Consider the following 16966-nt stretch of genomic DNA (forward strand, 5'->3'; position numbering starts at 1 on the left):
GATTGGAGATGGTCCCAGGGTGTATAGAGGTCGCCAATATTGCGGTTTGGTGGAGGGGCAAAAAAGTCAGTATTTCGACCATATCTCCATATTCCAACCGCCGTTTTTCTTAATTCTTGGTTCATATGATTCCTGGAAGATGCCTCTAAATGATGTACCAGCCCAGGAAAAGATATTTTTTCCAAAGTTTGAAACCTATTTCTGTTTTGACCATATAAGTGATCTGTCGAATGAATAGTAATATACAAGATAAGTTATATTATAGAGATATACATAGAGGTAAATATATGCTTGTGAGTGAGTCCAATGGGTCTAAAATACCTTATATATATGGTTTTTTAGACATAGATAACGGAAATCCCACATGATCACAAGTCATTAATATGTTTTGGGGCCCTTGGGGGTAACAAAACCACATATTGTACCTAACCCATTTACAAATATCCTCTATAATATATACCAATGAGACTTTTGTACACGCAGCTGGACTTCTGGGACCCCCCGAGCTTGCGAGGGAGGGAGCCATGATATGTTGCAGACACGCACCCAACAACACGTAGATCGCAGGTAACATCTGTGACTTAGAATGTGTTTAGGGTGACATCAGTGAGAACTCAGGATGTGTTCCACTATCGTGTAAAGTGGTGGACGGCACGGTACACTTAAATGCTGACGTAACCTCAGTGCATGATGAGGAAGAAAGGTTACAAGTGATTTCATAGGCATCGACCACTGGGAATCTGTCCTCAAGGGCAATAATAGTTTCAAGCATGGTCGCGGTCCTTCCCATGATGAGCGCATGTGTGCGAGCTTAAAATGGAATCATATCGAAGACCCACCGCATAACATATTTCTTGCCATTCGATAGCTAGCACAACAAAAGGTGTAACCTTTCAAATTGCGTTCAGGTCTGTATATCAACAAATCACAATAAGATCGTGCGAGGGTCCTCAAGTGAGGCTGCTAGTACCATGGCTCTGTAAATGTGCCTCCTTGACTGAATCAGAATATCCTCATGACAGACAACATCAAACCATGGAGGGTGCGCACCCAAATCATATAGAAGGTATACTTTTACTATGCTGACATGGACGACAACAATCCCTTCCAGACAAACGCTCTTGCATTCCCGCTAGCCTCGCTATATTTTGCCAGAAACAACTCATCGTTGGGCTCTGTTTCAATTTATCAACCCCCCAAAAAAACAAATGAACGAAGACGACTCACTTGAAGGCACTGCCCGGTCCTTCATCCACACCTCGAAAACCGATGCTGCCTCGGGCACGCTCAGGCTGCTGGGTACTGCCAGCTTCTCAAGGCCGTAGGCGTATTTTACGAGCTCTGGCTGTCGCTTGACATATGGTCCATAGGGACGGTCATACTTGAGAGAAAGAGCTTCACGGAGCTCCAGAGGTAGCGGGAATGTTGTGTTACTCATCGACAGCGCGCCAAAGACTGCACCGCGGGCCTGATTTTTATTCTGTTTCAATTGACGAGGCGCCAAGATTTTCAAAGCCACTTACAAATGACTTCTGTCCAGATGCGTACTCGAGCAGAAGGCGTGGCATTGAAAGATGGTACGATTTGATAGCCGAAAAATGTTGGTCACGATAGTGCGACTTGCAATATAATGCCTGGAAGTCATCAACCGCCAGAAGCACCGGGAAACTATGATCCATCCGTTGAGACTATGCTCGTCTTAGACACGGAGAAGACAAAATGACTCACATAGTCTGCTTCCCAATTTCTGCTAGCACAGCATCAAGCACTGTCGGAGCATGGCCCTGATCCTTGAGGCCAATATTAATGAGTTCCACGAGGGGTGTGCCAGGGGGCACCGGAGGGCGACGTTCTATTTCTATCTCGGACTGGGTGGGTAACTGTTCAAGCCGGGGTGCATTGACCTTGAGAAAGCGCTGAAGAGTTTGATAAGCAAAGATTGGCTGAAGGTATGTTCGAGTTCGCATATCGTAGGTGTAGGCAGTCGTGGAGTTTACAAGATTAGTGGCTGCGGGAGATGTGAAGGATTAGCCTTGTCATAGAAGTCTGGAAAGTACAGACCTCGAGGGACGTAGAGGACTAGCCAATCGCGAGCATTGCAATACTGTAAGGCTTGCAGGAGAAGAAAACTCTTTCCACAGCCCTGGGGTCCAGCTGAAAAGATGTCAATGAAAACCTGTGACGGGTATACAAGAAGCATACTAAAAACAACCCTGGACTCCTTGCTATTCTTCTCACTTGCTGCGTCTAACTTGTTAATTGCGTCGATCGTCACAGAACGTATAACAGAGCAGGGCTTAGAAAGCAGGCGGAACTAAAGAGCAAACTGATCAATTTAGCTGGTGCTAATGTGACATTGCACGAACCTCGACAAGGATATTTCTTGGTAACCCGAAGATACGGAAGGGATCACTCTCATTAAGGGGGAATTTGAGTGCTTGAGACTCGACGACCCTCGTAAGCATTTCCTGTCAGGAAGCATCAATTCGACATACACGGAAAAGAAACTTGAAACGTACGGGATGAAATGACTGCAAGGCAAGGGTGTCTGGACGATCACTCTCAAACAATGGGTGCGGAAGTTGTGAGATGGGCAATGGTTGGAAGGCCTAACGGACTGAAGTCGGGCTATGATCAATGTTCGAAGAACGAAAACAGACCATCATTTTCTTATCCTTCTTTGCATGTTCCATCTGACCCGAAGGAGCGTTCTTCTTCCCCTTGAATCCCTGCGCTGTAGCCCACATGCATTTCAGACGTTCAATATTAATTAACTTGAATGCGGACTTACAAGCCTGCTTCACGATCTGTCCTTTCTTTGGCTGTGTTGCATAGCTACACGTCTGAACGAGTGGACTTGTGGACGACGAAGCAAGCAGTTGGGAAGAGACGCGCTGGCAGCGCACCGAGAGTGTCAACATTGTAAGACGAGTATGAATTTGCGGTATATGAATTTTGTTTGCGATTCGAGTGCCACCCCCCTTGAAGGGGTTATTGAAGATCACGTGCTTCGACGCGTCGCCAAAAGTTGTTCTTTGTCAATTTGATTTCCAAAAGTGTTTTTGAGTCCAGATTCAACGTTTCGTAATGTCGCGGTTACCGCGCCTGAGGTCCTCTCCAGACCCATCAGACCCGCCAGTCCCTTTTATCGCTACTACACTAGGCTTCTCCATGTCGACGTCAGGCTACAAACGCAAAGCAGAAGACGATTTGGATACGGAGGCTCTTGATCAACCCCGCAAACTCCCAGCAATTGGTAATGGCGCCACAGCTCGTCCTCTAGCTGCCAGCCGAAGCGCGCTCAACAGACCAACTACAACTACAGGCCCTGCAGCGAAACAGCCGTCAGGTCCACAACGCCTCACGAGACCCGAACCACCGAAATTATCAACGTCGGCACCACGGCGGACAACTCGCGCAACTAGTGCACCACCAAAACAAGTTGGCGTGTCATCAGGACTTATACGTCCTTTTGGACGCGTCGTTTCAGCATCGCGAGTTGCTAGCGGAAGCGGATTACAAACAAAAGAGTTCCGTGATCTGCAAAGCCAGGTCGCTTCTATTGAATCAACACAGCTCGCTAATGCCGAAAAGCTAGCCCAAACCATGGACGCAGAGCGCGCCAAAGTAGCCGAGCTCGAAGCGAACCATCGTGCTCTATCCCTCGAACTTGCCAACGCCAAGTCACTTGAGCTAGATAAACGGAGAGAATTGGTGAGCGCAAGCGATGAAATCCAGAAGTTGCGCATGAAGCACGCTAAGGAGATTATGGGGCTCGAGATGGAAATGAAAAGTAAAGCACGAGAGGCAAGAGAGCTTGCAGATGAGTTGAGGCTGGCGAAGAGTGACTTGGAGAGGGAGAGAAATGACGTGTCAAACCTCAAGGCAACACTATCACATCAGTCCACCTCGCATATCACTCTCAATGCGCAGATCAATGCTCTCCAGGCGCAGAAGGCTGCTATGCAGATGCAGCTTGACGCTTTAATGACTACCTCCTCAGACAGGACGCTTGAGCTCGAAACCGCGCATCGACGAATATTGGACCTCGAACAAGACGCCAGGGAAAGCGAGATGGTACGCCGGAAGTTGCACAACATGGTTCAGGAGCTCAAGGGAAACATCCGGGTGTTCTGTCGAGTTCGCCCTGTCCTCACATCAGACTTGTCACCCACATGTTCGTTCACCAGCAATCCACCTGATAACGAGGAAAAGGGACGGGAAGCCGATATAACATTTCCTGACAAAAGGGACCACAAGGAGATCGTTGTTTCTTCTTCAAGCTCCAGCGCCATGGGTTCTGAGCGCAAAGAAGTTTACAACTTTGGTTTTGACCGGGTTCGTTCTCTTCTAACAATTCTTGCACAATTTTGAGGTTGCTCTTCCTCAGGTATTCGAACCTGAATCAACCCAGACCGAAGTATTTGAGGAGATTTCGTTTCTCGCTCAGAGCTGTGTGGACGGCTATAATGTCTGCATATTTGCTTATGGCCAAACAGGTTCTGGCAAGTCTTTCACTATGGAAGGCGGATTGGTATACATCTTGTTTCGTGTAGGCTTCATATATCTCACCCACTGATTTTCCAGACCGAGGCCACGACAGGTATGATACCTCGCGCAGTGAATCAGGTGTTCAAAGCTGCCGATGACCTGAAGTCCAAAGGATGGGAGTACAAGATGGACGGCCAGTTCCTGGAGATTGTACGTGTCTCGTCGTTGTACTGCAGGGACCCCGTTGAGAAAAAATGTGCAGTATAACGAAACAATCAACGACCTCCTTGGCAAGGGTGAGTTCGACAAGAAGAAGCATGAGATCAAGCACGACAAGTCCGGCACTCGTGTCACTGATGTGAACGTTATGCCTCTGCCGTCTCCAGCGTCTGTTACCTCCCTCCTCCGTGTCGCTAACTCCCGGCGCACCGTTGCAGCTACCCTCATGAACGAACGTTCATCGCGTTCGCACTCTGTCTTTACACTCCGAATCTCTGGCACAAACACCCACACCGGTGAAAGCTGTGAAGGCAGCCTCAATCTCGTAGACCTGGCTGGTAGCGAGCGCCTTAACTCAAGTGGGGCTGCGGGGGACAAAGACCGACTGAAAGAGACGCAAAACATCAACAAGAGCTTGAGTGCGCTTGGGGACGTCATCGCTGCACTAGGCGAGAAAGGTGAAAAAGGAGAGAAGCACATTCCGTATAGGAATTCAAAGGTGATTTGTGGGCTTCTTGGCCCATTGCCTTCTGATCGACGCTGATTGGGTTTTCAGCTGACATATTTGTTGCAAAACTCACTGAGCGGAAATTCCAAGACTCTGGTGGGTGCGAGATCTAATTATGGAGATGTTTGTACGACGTGATTCTGTGGCAGATGATCTTGAACCTCTCGCCGCTGGCGGCACATCTGAACGAGTCTCTCTGCTCCTTGCGATTCGCGACGAAGGTGAGCCCCATCGTTGTGCCATGCAATGACTTCTAAGCATTTTGCAGGTAAACAATACCATGATTGGAACTGCCAAGAAACAGATCCGAGGGTCAAGTTAGCCGTCGGTCGAATGTCTGCCGCCCCACGTCATCGTCGCTGCTTTCGTACAGGCGGGATCATTGCGCTTCGTATTTTGTTATTCTATAATATAGCCGCCGTGTCGTATGCAAAAATTTTATGCATCTCGCTTGACGTCAAAAAAGTGATAGTTGCCGTGAAGTGCATTTACCGTCCGCTAAAAGGAAAATGGTCTCAGAGCAACAGCACGCATGATGAATGAATTAGTATTTATTGTAGTCTATGGACATTTATCATCCGCGCGGATCAGTGCTCAGGGGTACAAAATGTATAATTATTTTCGTGGGTGGATGTCTTCATCGTGGTTATATCGTGTAAAGCACGCACCAAACACGTGTCTAATGCTCACGCAGTGACAACCCAAAAATAAATGCCTAATGAAGGACAAGAGCTACCGCGGCCCGAGGTGTGTATGTATATGCAACTATTCGAGGCTGATTTTGATTTCATGACGTGGAAAATGTGTCCTTGGCTTCCCGTCTGACGTCGCTGCTCCATTTGAAAAATTTACACCGATATCGGTGATCCACCTCTTCGCGGAGGCGTTCACTTTTACCTTTATCGTACCCCGGGCCGACTGGTCTAAATGAAAGGAATTAGATAGAGGCGAGATGAAGAGTACTAATAGGACAGACCGCGAACAGAGGAAAAAAGTTTTCCCCTTGTTTGAACCTGGCTTGTTAACGGTGTGCTCTTTCGCAGGTTCACCGTGTACGTGGCAATTTGGTGGTTGAATGGGAGCCATCAACTGTGACCACGCTGCTTTACTTTGCGAAGCCGAAGGCGTCGCCGAGGCAAGCAAACCCTGCGATAGCGGATTTTCAAACACAGCGGAAAGCTCAAGTGCGAGCTGATGGTCGGAATCTATGTAGTCTCGGTGATCGGCAATGTCGCCTGAGGAAATTTCCTGACTGCAAGGCTGCGAGACGGATGGCTGCGCAAAGAACGAGGAGAGTTTGCTTTGACCACCTTTTAATTTCTTTGGCACTTTCTTGGCTGCATTGTCCGATAATTTGCGTTTGGCAGAATTAGCTGGGGGAGCAGTTCGGTGTGACGAAACGGGATTGGACTGTGGCGATGGTGCAAGGAGCTGAGTCGTGGATGTGCACGCCGAGTCACGAGAACTTAGCGAGAGATTTGTAGGAGGAATAACAACGGCAGGCTGCGTGTGATCGGGCTGTACAGCATTAGAATAACCTCCGGACGGCTGTGTGTCTGGAGTGGGCGAAAGCGATGAAATTGGAGAATTGTTGGGTGAAGGCAGCTTGTTCCCTTTCCCAAAAAACATGGACAGTAGCATCTGCTTCCCGGAATACTCTTCCCATCGTCGTGCTGCGAGCCGAGGCAGGTCTTCCCGAGTTCCGTTGATTGGCAAGACGTCACGGAGGAATAATCGTTCACCAGCATCGGTTGTTATTTCGTCATGAAGATCAATATATATTGGACAGTGATCAGAACCTTTGAGCGACGGCTGAATGTCTCCGTGCTTGATCCAGGGAAGCATGCCAGGTGTAACAAGAATGTAGTCAACCCGGGTACCATAGTTGGTCTCCCGAGCTGAAATTTTCATGTTCCAACCTAACATAGGGCATATAAACGATGGGAAGAGATTGACAAGACTTGCGTCTTACATGTGTACATTCCCTTTCTGTCAGGCCAGAATGTCCGCACGGTATCCGTCATGCAGCCAATAGGACTCGACCACCTATGAAACCACGCACGAGCAGGATGGTCATAGAAACTTGCAGTGTTACTAGCAAGATGTCCGTCGCAATGGTCCAATGGTGATGCGCAGATATTGATGTCACCGACGACTACAACTTCACGGCCTTCATTCATGAGCTTTTGGACTCGATCTTGCAACATGACATGGAAATTTATTTTGAAAGGAAGTCGAGCATCAGAAGTTTCGTTTGGACAATAGACGTTAATCAATACGAATAGGCCAAAGTCTACGATCAGGGCACGGCCTTCAGCATCTAAGGCAGCGAGATCACTTGGGGTTGATCCATGCTCGTCCGGCATTAGTTCGATTTCATGTGCGCAGGGATATGAACGAGATATCCGTTCATCCGACGTCAGAGGTGGCTTAGGTTGCAAAATGCCGGAGAGACCCTCCTCTGCCCGGAGTGGAGTGACAGTGCGGGAGTTGGCGTAAACCGCGACACCACTATACCCTCCTTTATTCTGTGGAAAAGAGAAGAAAGCTTCAAAATCGTCTGGTAAAGCAACACAGCGTAACAGGCTGGAACGCGAGGTTTTCATTTCTTGGATAGATTAGGTTTGGGCATCTGACAGGGAAAAGTGATATGAATGAACGACCGCACCTTGAAAGCAGATTATATCTGCCTTGAGATGCTCCAGAATTCCTTGAAATGAAGTGAAGGTATTCCATCTATTCTTTTTAGGCCCTTGGTAACCAGGTGGAAATCATGGATAACTGACGGGTGATATTGAGGAAGAGTCCTGACACCATTCTGTCGGGTAAAGCGGAATGTCAGAGTAGATTCTTTCGTGAAAGGATACAACTCTTTTCTTACAATGTTCCATGAAAGGATCCGCATAGTTCATGAGTACGTTAAGGTCCTCTACTACGGATGAGTTTGACTGGATCTAATACTCGTTGAGTGGGGAGTGAGGCCGCGGAAAGAGTAACAGGCTGGTCAACGTCACATGCTTTGTCACATGTCACCCAATGAAGTCCATATGGTACGACGATGTACGCGGTGCAGTGCGATGCAGCAGGCTCCTGCCATGCATTTCGTCGAAGATGATACCGGCAGTTGCCCCATGGCAGAAATCTTTGAATAATCTCTTACTTCTCGACTGAGAAATCAGTCAAAATAGTTCAGGCAAGTCTTTCACCAGATGTGGACCAAGTCACGGAGCCCTTTTGATACCTCACTCCATAGCAGCCTGAGAAGTCTGATCATAACATCATTTTACGGAGTTCTCCGTGCAGGAGATGGAGCCGTACTTGAAGCTACGATAAGGACCTGAAAGTGTGTTTCTGACTGACCATTGACCATTGCATGTCTAACAGCCATATCACGATTCCAGCAGGCTACCTCTTCAGTTCACCTCGAATGTGTTAATCCATTTAACCAAAGTTTCACCTCCGCGGCCACAAGCTTTCCCTAGTCATCCATCTATGGTCATCCTTTGATAATTCACTTACTTGCAAACACGTTGCTTCCGCACGTCTGATCCATCGTACCGATCATACCGTTTTACGTCTACAAGTTGGGCTCGAAACCCGTTTATATTGTCTCGCTAATTTTTTGGCCCATTATTCTGTCCCGTGCTTATGTATTTTGAGAATGATTCACCGTAGATTCACTTATTATCTTCCTATCAGCTTTGACGGCACTCTGCTATCGATCAACGCAGCTCCACGTTAGGGTCACCGCTGCTTCGCATTCGTCCTCGAGGCCATCACGCTCCGAATCGCTGAGTGCAGTGAGTCTAGCGATAACATGCCGTCATCTCAATAATTCCTCACTGAGATATCCAGCGTATGAATTTCGCAATTTGCCTCCAAATCACGACTTCTACATGCGGTGCTCGCCTAGGCCGTTCTGCCGTCTGAAGCGTATTTCAGAGCCTTACTTTAGTGCCCCATTTCAACATCAAAACTAGGATCCGATCCTTGCACCTATAATACCCAGGGACGATCGCTGCAGCAAACACAGTAGTGTTTTCTCTCTATGTTTCGCGGTACGTCCTCCAGTAGAGCAATTTTGATCATTCTCACTTATGTTCAAGGCACTGGAGCAGCACATGCTTCTCGCTCTTTCCATGACACGACCTCAAGTCCCTACGCTCGAAGCGAAGTGTTTACGGACCCCAGACGAAAACAGACCATCATTAGTCTTTTGGATGTCCTGGGCGAGCTTAGCAATGAGGCATCTTCAGACAACGGTTAGTCGTTCCCCACTAACCATCATACACTACTAATTATATATTTTAGATGCCAACCTTCCCTCTAATTTCGAAGATGACCGAGACGTCCGTGAGTGGTCGTCAAGCGCATTACTCAATCGTGGTCTTAGTTATTTTTCAGCTACTGTGGATGAAAAACTGCAAGTCGCAGGATCGGAATTGTTTAATAAATTTGAGAAGCAAGACTCACATTGTTGTTTCGTCTCCTTGCACTGACTACTCTGTACAGGCGAATGGATAATCTTGACAAAGAGGTGTGAACAGGTGCAACTCTCATGTTCTAACGCTCATCTCCCGTGTAGCTCCGCAACTTCGCTAATGCTGCCCGCCAACTCGGCAGTTCTGTTGGAATATTATCCTCGGCTTTTAGACTACGGGAACGCCTCACAAAATTATTGTTTCTGTTTCGCGAGAACGCAGCTACGCTGTTCCCTCGGAAAATTTCGCGTCAACCCCGGGAAACATTAGTTAACCCTAACTTGATGGACCGACGACGTACATGGAGAGGTCAACAACCCCCGCTCAGGCCCATTCACGATGACGGTCTTGATCCCGAAGGTTTCCCTGGTCAATTCGCTAGTTTCGCAGAAGATGTCGTAACGTTCCTGAACTGCCTGAACGAGTTTCCGGAGTTTACAGACGAGGCGGTCAATACGTCAATGCGTGCTTTTGAAGTTGATCTGAAGGTGAACTCTATGGCTGGCTACGTTGCTTGCCGTTAACGGTATTTTTTTAGTATTGGGCTTCGTGTCTTCAGGAGTACAAAGGTTGTGTGTCTACATGGGCTCGCATTGGGCATTCTTCTCAACTACTTTCAGGTCAATTTAGGTATCCAGCAGTGCAGCGCTATATCCATGATTTGACGTCGGAAATTGGGGAGCACATTGACAACATCACGGTCAATCTATCGATGTTTATTGAAATCGGTATACATCCAATCTACCCTTAGCACTTTCAAACTCACGTTCTCTTCCAGGCGTACCAACGATTAGGTTCGCTCAGCAACACGCAGCAGCAAACCTGCTAAACTTGTCGACAGTCGCGACGTTCTTCTCAGCTGTGACAGCAACGACCTTACAATTCTCATACCAGTTGACAGATGGAGTGCTAGAAAAGTCTGTCAATGCGTTTTGGTTCTCCTCGTTGGTTTTCAGTATAGCAGCCGCAGTGAACAGTCTCCTTGGTCTCACCTGGAAGCAAGCTATGTAGTAAGTCTATCATCATCCTGCCTGTTCCCGTGTCTAATGCTGGTCATTCAGTCGCTCTCCGGGACATAGGGTACCTTGGTGGGTCTTGATATGGATTAAGCGATCGCCTTTAGTCTTTCTCGTCATGTCTGTGGCATGCTTTTCCGCGGGCTTGATGCTTTTCACATACGCTACGGATCAGGTATGGGGTCTTATTCTACTCATGGACGCATGTCTAAGACGTCATATTTTGATCAGGGATTTGTCACATCCACGATCACCACTGTTTTTACAGTAAGTCTATTGATAATTCTGTGCTCCTGAATTGCGTCCTTACTCAAGTTCCCAGGCTGTCACTTCCTTCGGCCTGGCTGCCGTCTCCGCTTGGTTCGCCTCCGAACGGTGGATATTCGTTCAGCACCGCGGTCATGTGTGGCTGGAGGATGTAATAAATGAAACAACCCACCGCATGCTCCTCCTTTCTGCTGTTGTGGAATTGCGGAAGATCATCCACTACTGCAATCAACGCATCTTGGCGATACGTGGCCTGATAAGGCGAGTGTCTTTCAAGAAGGTAACCGACGCGATTACCCGGTTCAGACATAAGCACCATACTCTTCCCACCACACAGGAAGGCCCGCAGATGCTTGAACTTCCTCACCACCACGAGCCAGCTGTATCCGTGTGCTCGGAATACACCGAGCGTCCCAATTCTTTGGATGTTCCTGCGAGTGAGGAGAGCGAGGCTTCCCGTCGATCCATTGCCCGTCAGCGCTTCAAAGGAGCTGTTCGTTCGGTCATCATGATGCAGCAAGCCCAATCGGGGCAAGTCCCGTTGTATCTACGACCCTTCATGCCGCCACGGACGCCTTCTTTTGACCGAGTTTCCTCTGCGGGAATGTCTCCCACCCGATTCTCGTCCTTCGGGTTGAATACAATTCGAGGACAGAGAGTTTCCACATTGATCCCAAAACTGAAAACCCTGGAACCCGTACAGGACCTCTCGATACATACTGCCCTTGTTCGGCATCTACAGTTCTCCCCAAACGGAAAATATCTCGCTACGTCAAGGTGTGTCATAATTTATTTGTAGCTTCTCAGGCTGATATGTTGTGTCAAGTTGGGATCGGTCTTCTATCATTTTTCGTGTCGGAGTAAGCATACGAGGTGTCACGCTTTTACAAACATTGTTTACATTAACCTTGCCCAGGAATCGTTTTCAACTCAGGCTGTTCTGGTACACGTGCGAGGCTTTATCGGCCAAGTCGCATGGTATGTAACGCAGTGTTTCACCATTTTTAAATGTTAAAGTGTGATTGGGACAGGTCTGCGACTGGTACCATTCTCTTGACGAGATTAACTCGCGGAATTAAGGTCTGGACGGAGGACGGACTCTGTAAGAGGACAATCGACCGACCGCACTCTGTATCATCTATTGCATGGCTGCCTAACAGCGAGAGTAAGTAGTTTTATCGTCCTGTCTGATTGAACGTTGCTGATGCTTTACAACAGCGCAATTCTTCTCCGTCGAAGGTAGCGATGTTTTCAAACTGGTTAGTGCAACTGTCATCACTCGTGTACGCACTAATAAATCGTGAATTCTTTCTTCAGGACACTCAAGGAAGGGTGATTAAATCGCTCTGTGTCAGCAAAATCCCCACTGAGTATATTTTTAAGGTTCTTGATTCGTATCACTTTGGTCGCATTCAGTTGCACAATATAGCTGTGACTCCGGATGGTCAGCGGTTACTAGGTGTAGGTCCACTTCTTGCAGCACCTAATGGGTTGCATCCAAGCCGCACCACTAGGGTTGAAAAACGCATAATAGGTGAGCGTTGTGCATGTCCATAGGCCATCCGGTTGACTTCATATACCGCAGTTTTCAATATGGAGACTAAGGCGTTCGAAAGGTGAGTTAGCTTCATCTTTTCGAACATTTTTTACTGATGGAGTTCAAAAGCCAGACACCCGTCGTGAACGATGTGCGTGACATTACAATATCTAAAAGAGGTGGAAACGTGCTGGTTTCCTTTGAGCGCAAGGTACTGAAAGCCGTAATGTCTTTACATCCTCTGATCACTCAATCATATTTGCAGACGCCTCCGCAGTTGTGGAAGATGGAACTAGTACGGGATGCTAGAGGTCGCGAACACAACCCATATGCACAAGTCGCTAGGCTACTTCTCCGTCATACGTATCTGCCCAAAGCTCAGGTGGATATGGCGGGGTCTAGCTACTTTGGTGGCAAGGAGGACCAGCTAGTGTTATGCGCAGGGAAAGGTACGTTTCCCCTAACCTGCTGGCTTCATCTAAAAAACTATGCTTATGAATACTCGGACACAGCGGGCGATATCCATATTTGGGATCGCGACAGTGCAGCTTTGCTCCACTACATTAGACCTCAAACATTTGGCGGGGATCTGACATGTGTTGCGTGGAATCACTCCACCGACGAACCCTTTATGTTTGCTACGGGGAGCCACGACGGTACGGTACGGATATGGACTACGCCAGCGGGAGACCGTTGTTCCGATGACGCATCCTATCTCGAGCGGCGCACTGATGCTGGTGTGACAACTTCTGATCAGTATGGGTCTTCGCCCATCCTGAGCCCGCCGCCTGCGCCTGGATCCAGCCGTCGAGAAAGAGCGCCGACCATACGGACTACATTCTCGATAGGGCCTGGTTAGAACATTGTTAAGATTTAGTATGGGCGTTATGCAATAGATGTGTGTGGGTCTGCATGTTTGCGTGTTCACCCAGGTTTTATATATAGTCTCTGTTAGTATCTTATTTAGGACGGCATGGTTTTAATACAACACCGACGTAATCACGCAACTATTCTTCCTTGTCGGACCCTCTTGACGATACTAACTACAAAATACAAGGCAAGTATTGTTTGATTGTACAACATGAAACAGGGTTCTGACTAGTCACTTAATTCTCACTGAATGGCATATATCTACATCCTAATCTGTCACTCAAGAAACTACAAGTGACTAATTCGTGCGGTGTCTACTACTCTCCCTCTCTCTGCGCGTCACGGTATGGCAACTCCGACTCCGACCCCAACCTCAACCTCTTGCCCAACTACTTCGCCCCCTGGACGCACGTTTTCGAACCAGCATACCCTGTCGGAGCTCCCAGTTCCATCTCTCGATGACACTTGCAAACGCTACTTGACTGCTCTTCAAGGTCTCCAGGATGACAAGGAAGTGCTGCCACTCAACATGATGTTCGAATTTTCTTAGATAGAGAAGGTCCTGCTCTACAGAGGAGATTGAATGAGTGGGCTCAAGAGAAAGCAAGATGAGGTGAGTTTCGTGCATTGCTAATCAAATTGTTTCTTCACTATGGCTTCCGGATCTTACCTCCCACCCGGGGCCCTTTCGTTGTTCGCAGCTATATCGAGGACTTCTGGTGAGCTTCTCTTATTTTACCTCGAGGTACTTATTCTAATCATGGGTTTCTCATTCTTGTGGGTAGGTATGAAGGCTACTGCTCGCACAGCGATCCTGTAGTACTTGCTCTCAACCCTTTTTTGTCCTCGAGTACGTTTATATGATTTTCATTTGACTTCAAAACCTTTAACTCACTACCAGTAGTAATGATCCTAGCCCGGATCGAGGATCTCAGCTACCCCACGCTATGGCTCTATACGCCCTATTGTATATGGTCATTTCCTTCGTACCACTTCTTCCCTCCTGGGTCAGTCTGTTCCATCGAGACTAAATGTATGTTCGTTTCATTGTCTCGCTACCATAACTAGATACTAACATACACTGTATTAGTGTTTAAGTACTTAATATTAAACCATTCCATTGACATCAACTCGGAGGTGCTTACATTTTTGATACGATGGAAAAGTCACACGTGTGCTATGCCTTTTTCTCTTCCGTTATGGCCATCATTCAAAGACTTCCGTACTGTGCTCTGATACTCTGGTTTAAACTTGCATTTGGCGAGCCCGATCCTTTGTGGATGGTCAAATCATCCTTTCTTGACTCAAAGCCGGACACTCAGGAGCTCTCAATCATTCATATCGACACGTTCGTTCGCGCAGCTCACTTGCGGTCCATCTTTGGCGGGGGATTTGTCCAAGAGAAAACAAAGTACGGTCTATGAATATATATATACTATATATATATACTGCAGGTTTCACGTTAATAAATTCGCAGATCATCATACTTTCGAAATAGCATCTTGAGTGCAAGCTTGGTCGCTTCAAGTTAACGGCTGCCCGGATTCTATGACTTTACCTTTCCTTCCGGCCATGTGAAGCGACTGCAACGCTGCCATGCACAACTATCGCAAACACTGTTTGTGATCGTTGAGCGCTGTCACTGACTCCATCTACGCCTATGAACAGTGCAGTATCTTTCACTCACCCCCGCACCGCGCCGCAACCTGAACGCCGTACAATTGGCTCTTAATATACATGCAAATCGTTGCAGATTTGTCACTTATGGGAGCTCAAGCGCTCACAAGTCGACAAGACGACATGACCTTAAGGATTTTACAGGCAAAACATCAATCTATCATTAGGCATAATACCTGGTTATTCTAACAGTGTTCCTTCTGAAGCGGAAGTCACGACAGAAGGGAATAATCACTATTCTAAAATCTTTCGTGATCAATCAACAGCAGAGTTCGAAGCAAAGCACCCCGAATGGACTTTTCAAATCATCCAGCGAGACCTGTTGCCACACATTGGCTAACACGAATCATACAACTCCCTAATGGCTCCCCAGAGCATTGACAACAGTTATGTGCATCAATATTATTACCCCGTAAGATGGCGTCTCATTAATGATAAAATAGTAACATTTTGTGTTGTTTTCTGCCTGCCGCTTCTGTCTGCTCGTTCAAAATTCCTCTGGCGTTCAGGCAGTTGCAAACCACTAGTAACCACTCAAAAATGTGATGAGTTTGATCACGGGATAAACAATCATCCATAGCCAGCTGCCGGACAGCTCAATCATGAACATGTTCTACGTGGGCTGAATTTCTGAAGAACGGGTGGGAATGTCCGTACTACAACTCAATGCAGCCTGTCTGGAGACCACAGGATCCACTGAGTCCTACCATAGAGATCCTAGCCGTCCATGCCATATCCGTCCCGTTCATCACAACAATGCACAAGGCACTACCCAGAGCACTAGAATTTGAAATAGTATGAAACCTCTGGCGAGGCGCCCTACGTTCGTATCAAGATCCGAGCCAGCCCACCTTGATTGGGGAGATGATTATGTCTCGACCTCGCAACGGTGTTCTGTGTCCTATCTTCCTCAAATGCCCCATTGGAAATTTGCAGCAAAATGATGTTTTAATTTCGGCGAACAGCGTTGGATGACATTGTCAGCACTGCAATTCTCCGTAGAATACGGGACGTTGTACTTCGGTGACCACCTATATGAACGTGATCGGGTTAGTCTAGCTGCGAGATCAATCTGATGGAATCGAGTGCACGAATCAGGCACTAATCAGTGTCAAACTTCACGAAGTATCATTGAGCACTGCCCTTGTATAAATGCAAAGCAGGTTGTGCTCAGCAGCTCACCGCTATCCAAATCACGAGAGCTGAGTAGCACTCTGATGAATGCTGCTCTAAATAAACTCCCCACATTGCCAATATTCTTGGGATCGCTTCCCCAAATATTTATTCATGGCCTTATTTCAGAGTCCGTTGAAACGGTGAATTAAGGACTTTATTGGACTTGACGGCGTTCCTCGATACTCCGTTCTTTAAGTGCAGCCGTTTCTCCGTGCGCGTTTTCTGCCATCAACACCCTCTAACACCGTGTAGGTTTAATAAAACCCGGAGGTGATGGATTTGCTAGACAACAGTCGCTTAGGCGTTCTTCCGGACCCCCTCAACCCCGCTGCAGCCACAGGGCACTGTCTCTCATTATTGAGAGACAAATAGACCACCTGGGTCAATTATATTTACTCGACTCAGATGTGGGGATGTCCTTCATTAACGGATACCATTCTTGAACCCCGGAGGCCATCTTGAATCAAGTACAATTAAATTCCCATTGCGACATGACAATACATACTGGAATACGCCAACGTCGATTGGGACATACATGTCAAATTAAGTGTTTGCGAGCTTTCTCAAACGGAGTGCACCAAGCTGGTGTCTTGCGCCTGCAGCAGCGACTGGCCCTTCTTTGAACTGATCGGCAATATTAGTGACGTGGTCTATCGCAAAGTCTTCAAGCAGCTCGCCTCAGCCTGATTCGCCTATGGTGCCTGCCGGGTGTCGGAAATTGGCG

The 16966-nt window shown here is 47.5% G+C and overlaps 5 protein-coding genes across 5 annotated transcripts; 3 read left to right on the forward strand and 2 right to left on the reverse strand.

The window, feature by feature from the left end:
- Positions 1–778: 778 nt before the first annotated feature.
- Positions 779–2909, reverse strand: EDB93DRAFT_1169719 (mitochondrial ribosomal death-associated protein 3-domain-containing protein). The gene is made up of 10 exons (XM_041450300.1): positions 2792–2909; positions 2661–2734; positions 2520–2609; positions 2367–2468; positions 2203–2314; positions 2062–2154; positions 1729–2008; positions 1524–1668; positions 1228–1468; positions 779–1175 (listed from the first exon to the last, which is right to left on the reverse strand). Exons 2-10 carry the CDS (start codon positions 2691–2693, stop codon positions 1078–1080), a joined length of 1194 nt encoding a protein of 397 aa, XP_041303892.1. The 5' UTR covers positions 2694–2734; positions 2792–2909; the 3' UTR covers positions 779–1077.
- Positions 2910–3058: 149 nt separating this feature from the next.
- EDB93DRAFT_1169724 (kinesin-domain-containing protein) lies at positions 3059–5683 on the forward strand. Its single transcript, XM_041450301.1, has 7 exons — positions 3059–4338; positions 4391–4534; positions 4588–4701; positions 4754–5209; positions 5267–5314; positions 5368–5439; positions 5487–5683. The coding sequence occupies exons 1-7, from the start codon at positions 3088–3090 to the stop codon at positions 5538–5540; spliced, it is 2139 nt and encodes a 712-aa protein (XP_041303893.1). The 5' UTR covers positions 3059–3087; the 3' UTR covers positions 5541–5683.
- A 66-nt stretch (positions 5684–5749) lies between these two features.
- Positions 5750–8245, reverse strand: EDB93DRAFT_1169725 (Endonuclease/exonuclease/phosphatase). Its single transcript, XM_041450302.1, has 6 exons — positions 8100–8245; positions 8005–8036; positions 7887–7954; positions 7191–7826; positions 6195–7137; positions 5750–6141 (listed from the first exon to the last, which is right to left on the reverse strand). Exons 1-6 carry the CDS (start codon positions 8121–8123, stop codon positions 6006–6008), a joined length of 1839 nt encoding a protein of 612 aa, XP_041303894.1. The 5' UTR covers positions 8124–8245; the 3' UTR covers positions 5750–6005.
- Positions 8246–9266: 1021 nt separating this feature from the next.
- Positions 9267–13378, forward strand: EDB93DRAFT_1091860 (uncharacterized protein; the record flags this gene model as incomplete). The annotated part of the gene is made up of 19 exons (XM_041446390.1): positions 9267–9480; positions 9530–9571; positions 9623–9702; positions 9804–10187; positions 10238–10271; positions 10320–10427; positions 10478–10709; positions 10761–10890; positions 10947–10982; positions 11038–11759; positions 11809–11842; positions 11899–11960; positions 12014–12147; positions 12201–12241; positions 12354–12516; positions 12568–12598; positions 12649–12730; positions 12785–12968; positions 13032–13378. 19 exons carry the CDS (start codon positions 9267–9269, stop codon positions 13376–13378), a joined length of 3060 nt encoding a protein of 1019 aa, XP_041303895.1.
- A 912-nt stretch (positions 13379–14290) lies between these two features.
- On the forward strand, positions 14291–15024 carry EDB93DRAFT_789740 (uncharacterized protein). The gene is made up of 3 exons (XM_041457481.1): positions 14291–14422; positions 14480–14800; positions 14867–15024. The coding sequence occupies exons 2-3, from the start codon at positions 14547–14549 to the stop codon at positions 14919–14921; spliced, it is 309 nt and encodes a 102-aa protein (XP_041303896.1). The 5' UTR covers positions 14291–14422; positions 14480–14546; the 3' UTR covers positions 14922–15024.
- Positions 15025–16966: the final 1942 nt, after the last annotated feature.

Source organism: Suillus bovinus, assembly GCF_016758785.1.
Source record: "Suillus bovinus strain UH-Sbo-P2 chromosome Unknown EDB93scaffold_68, whole genome shotgun sequence".
NCBI lineage: Eukaryota > Fungi > Basidiomycota > Agaricomycetes > Boletales > Suillaceae > Suillus > Suillus bovinus.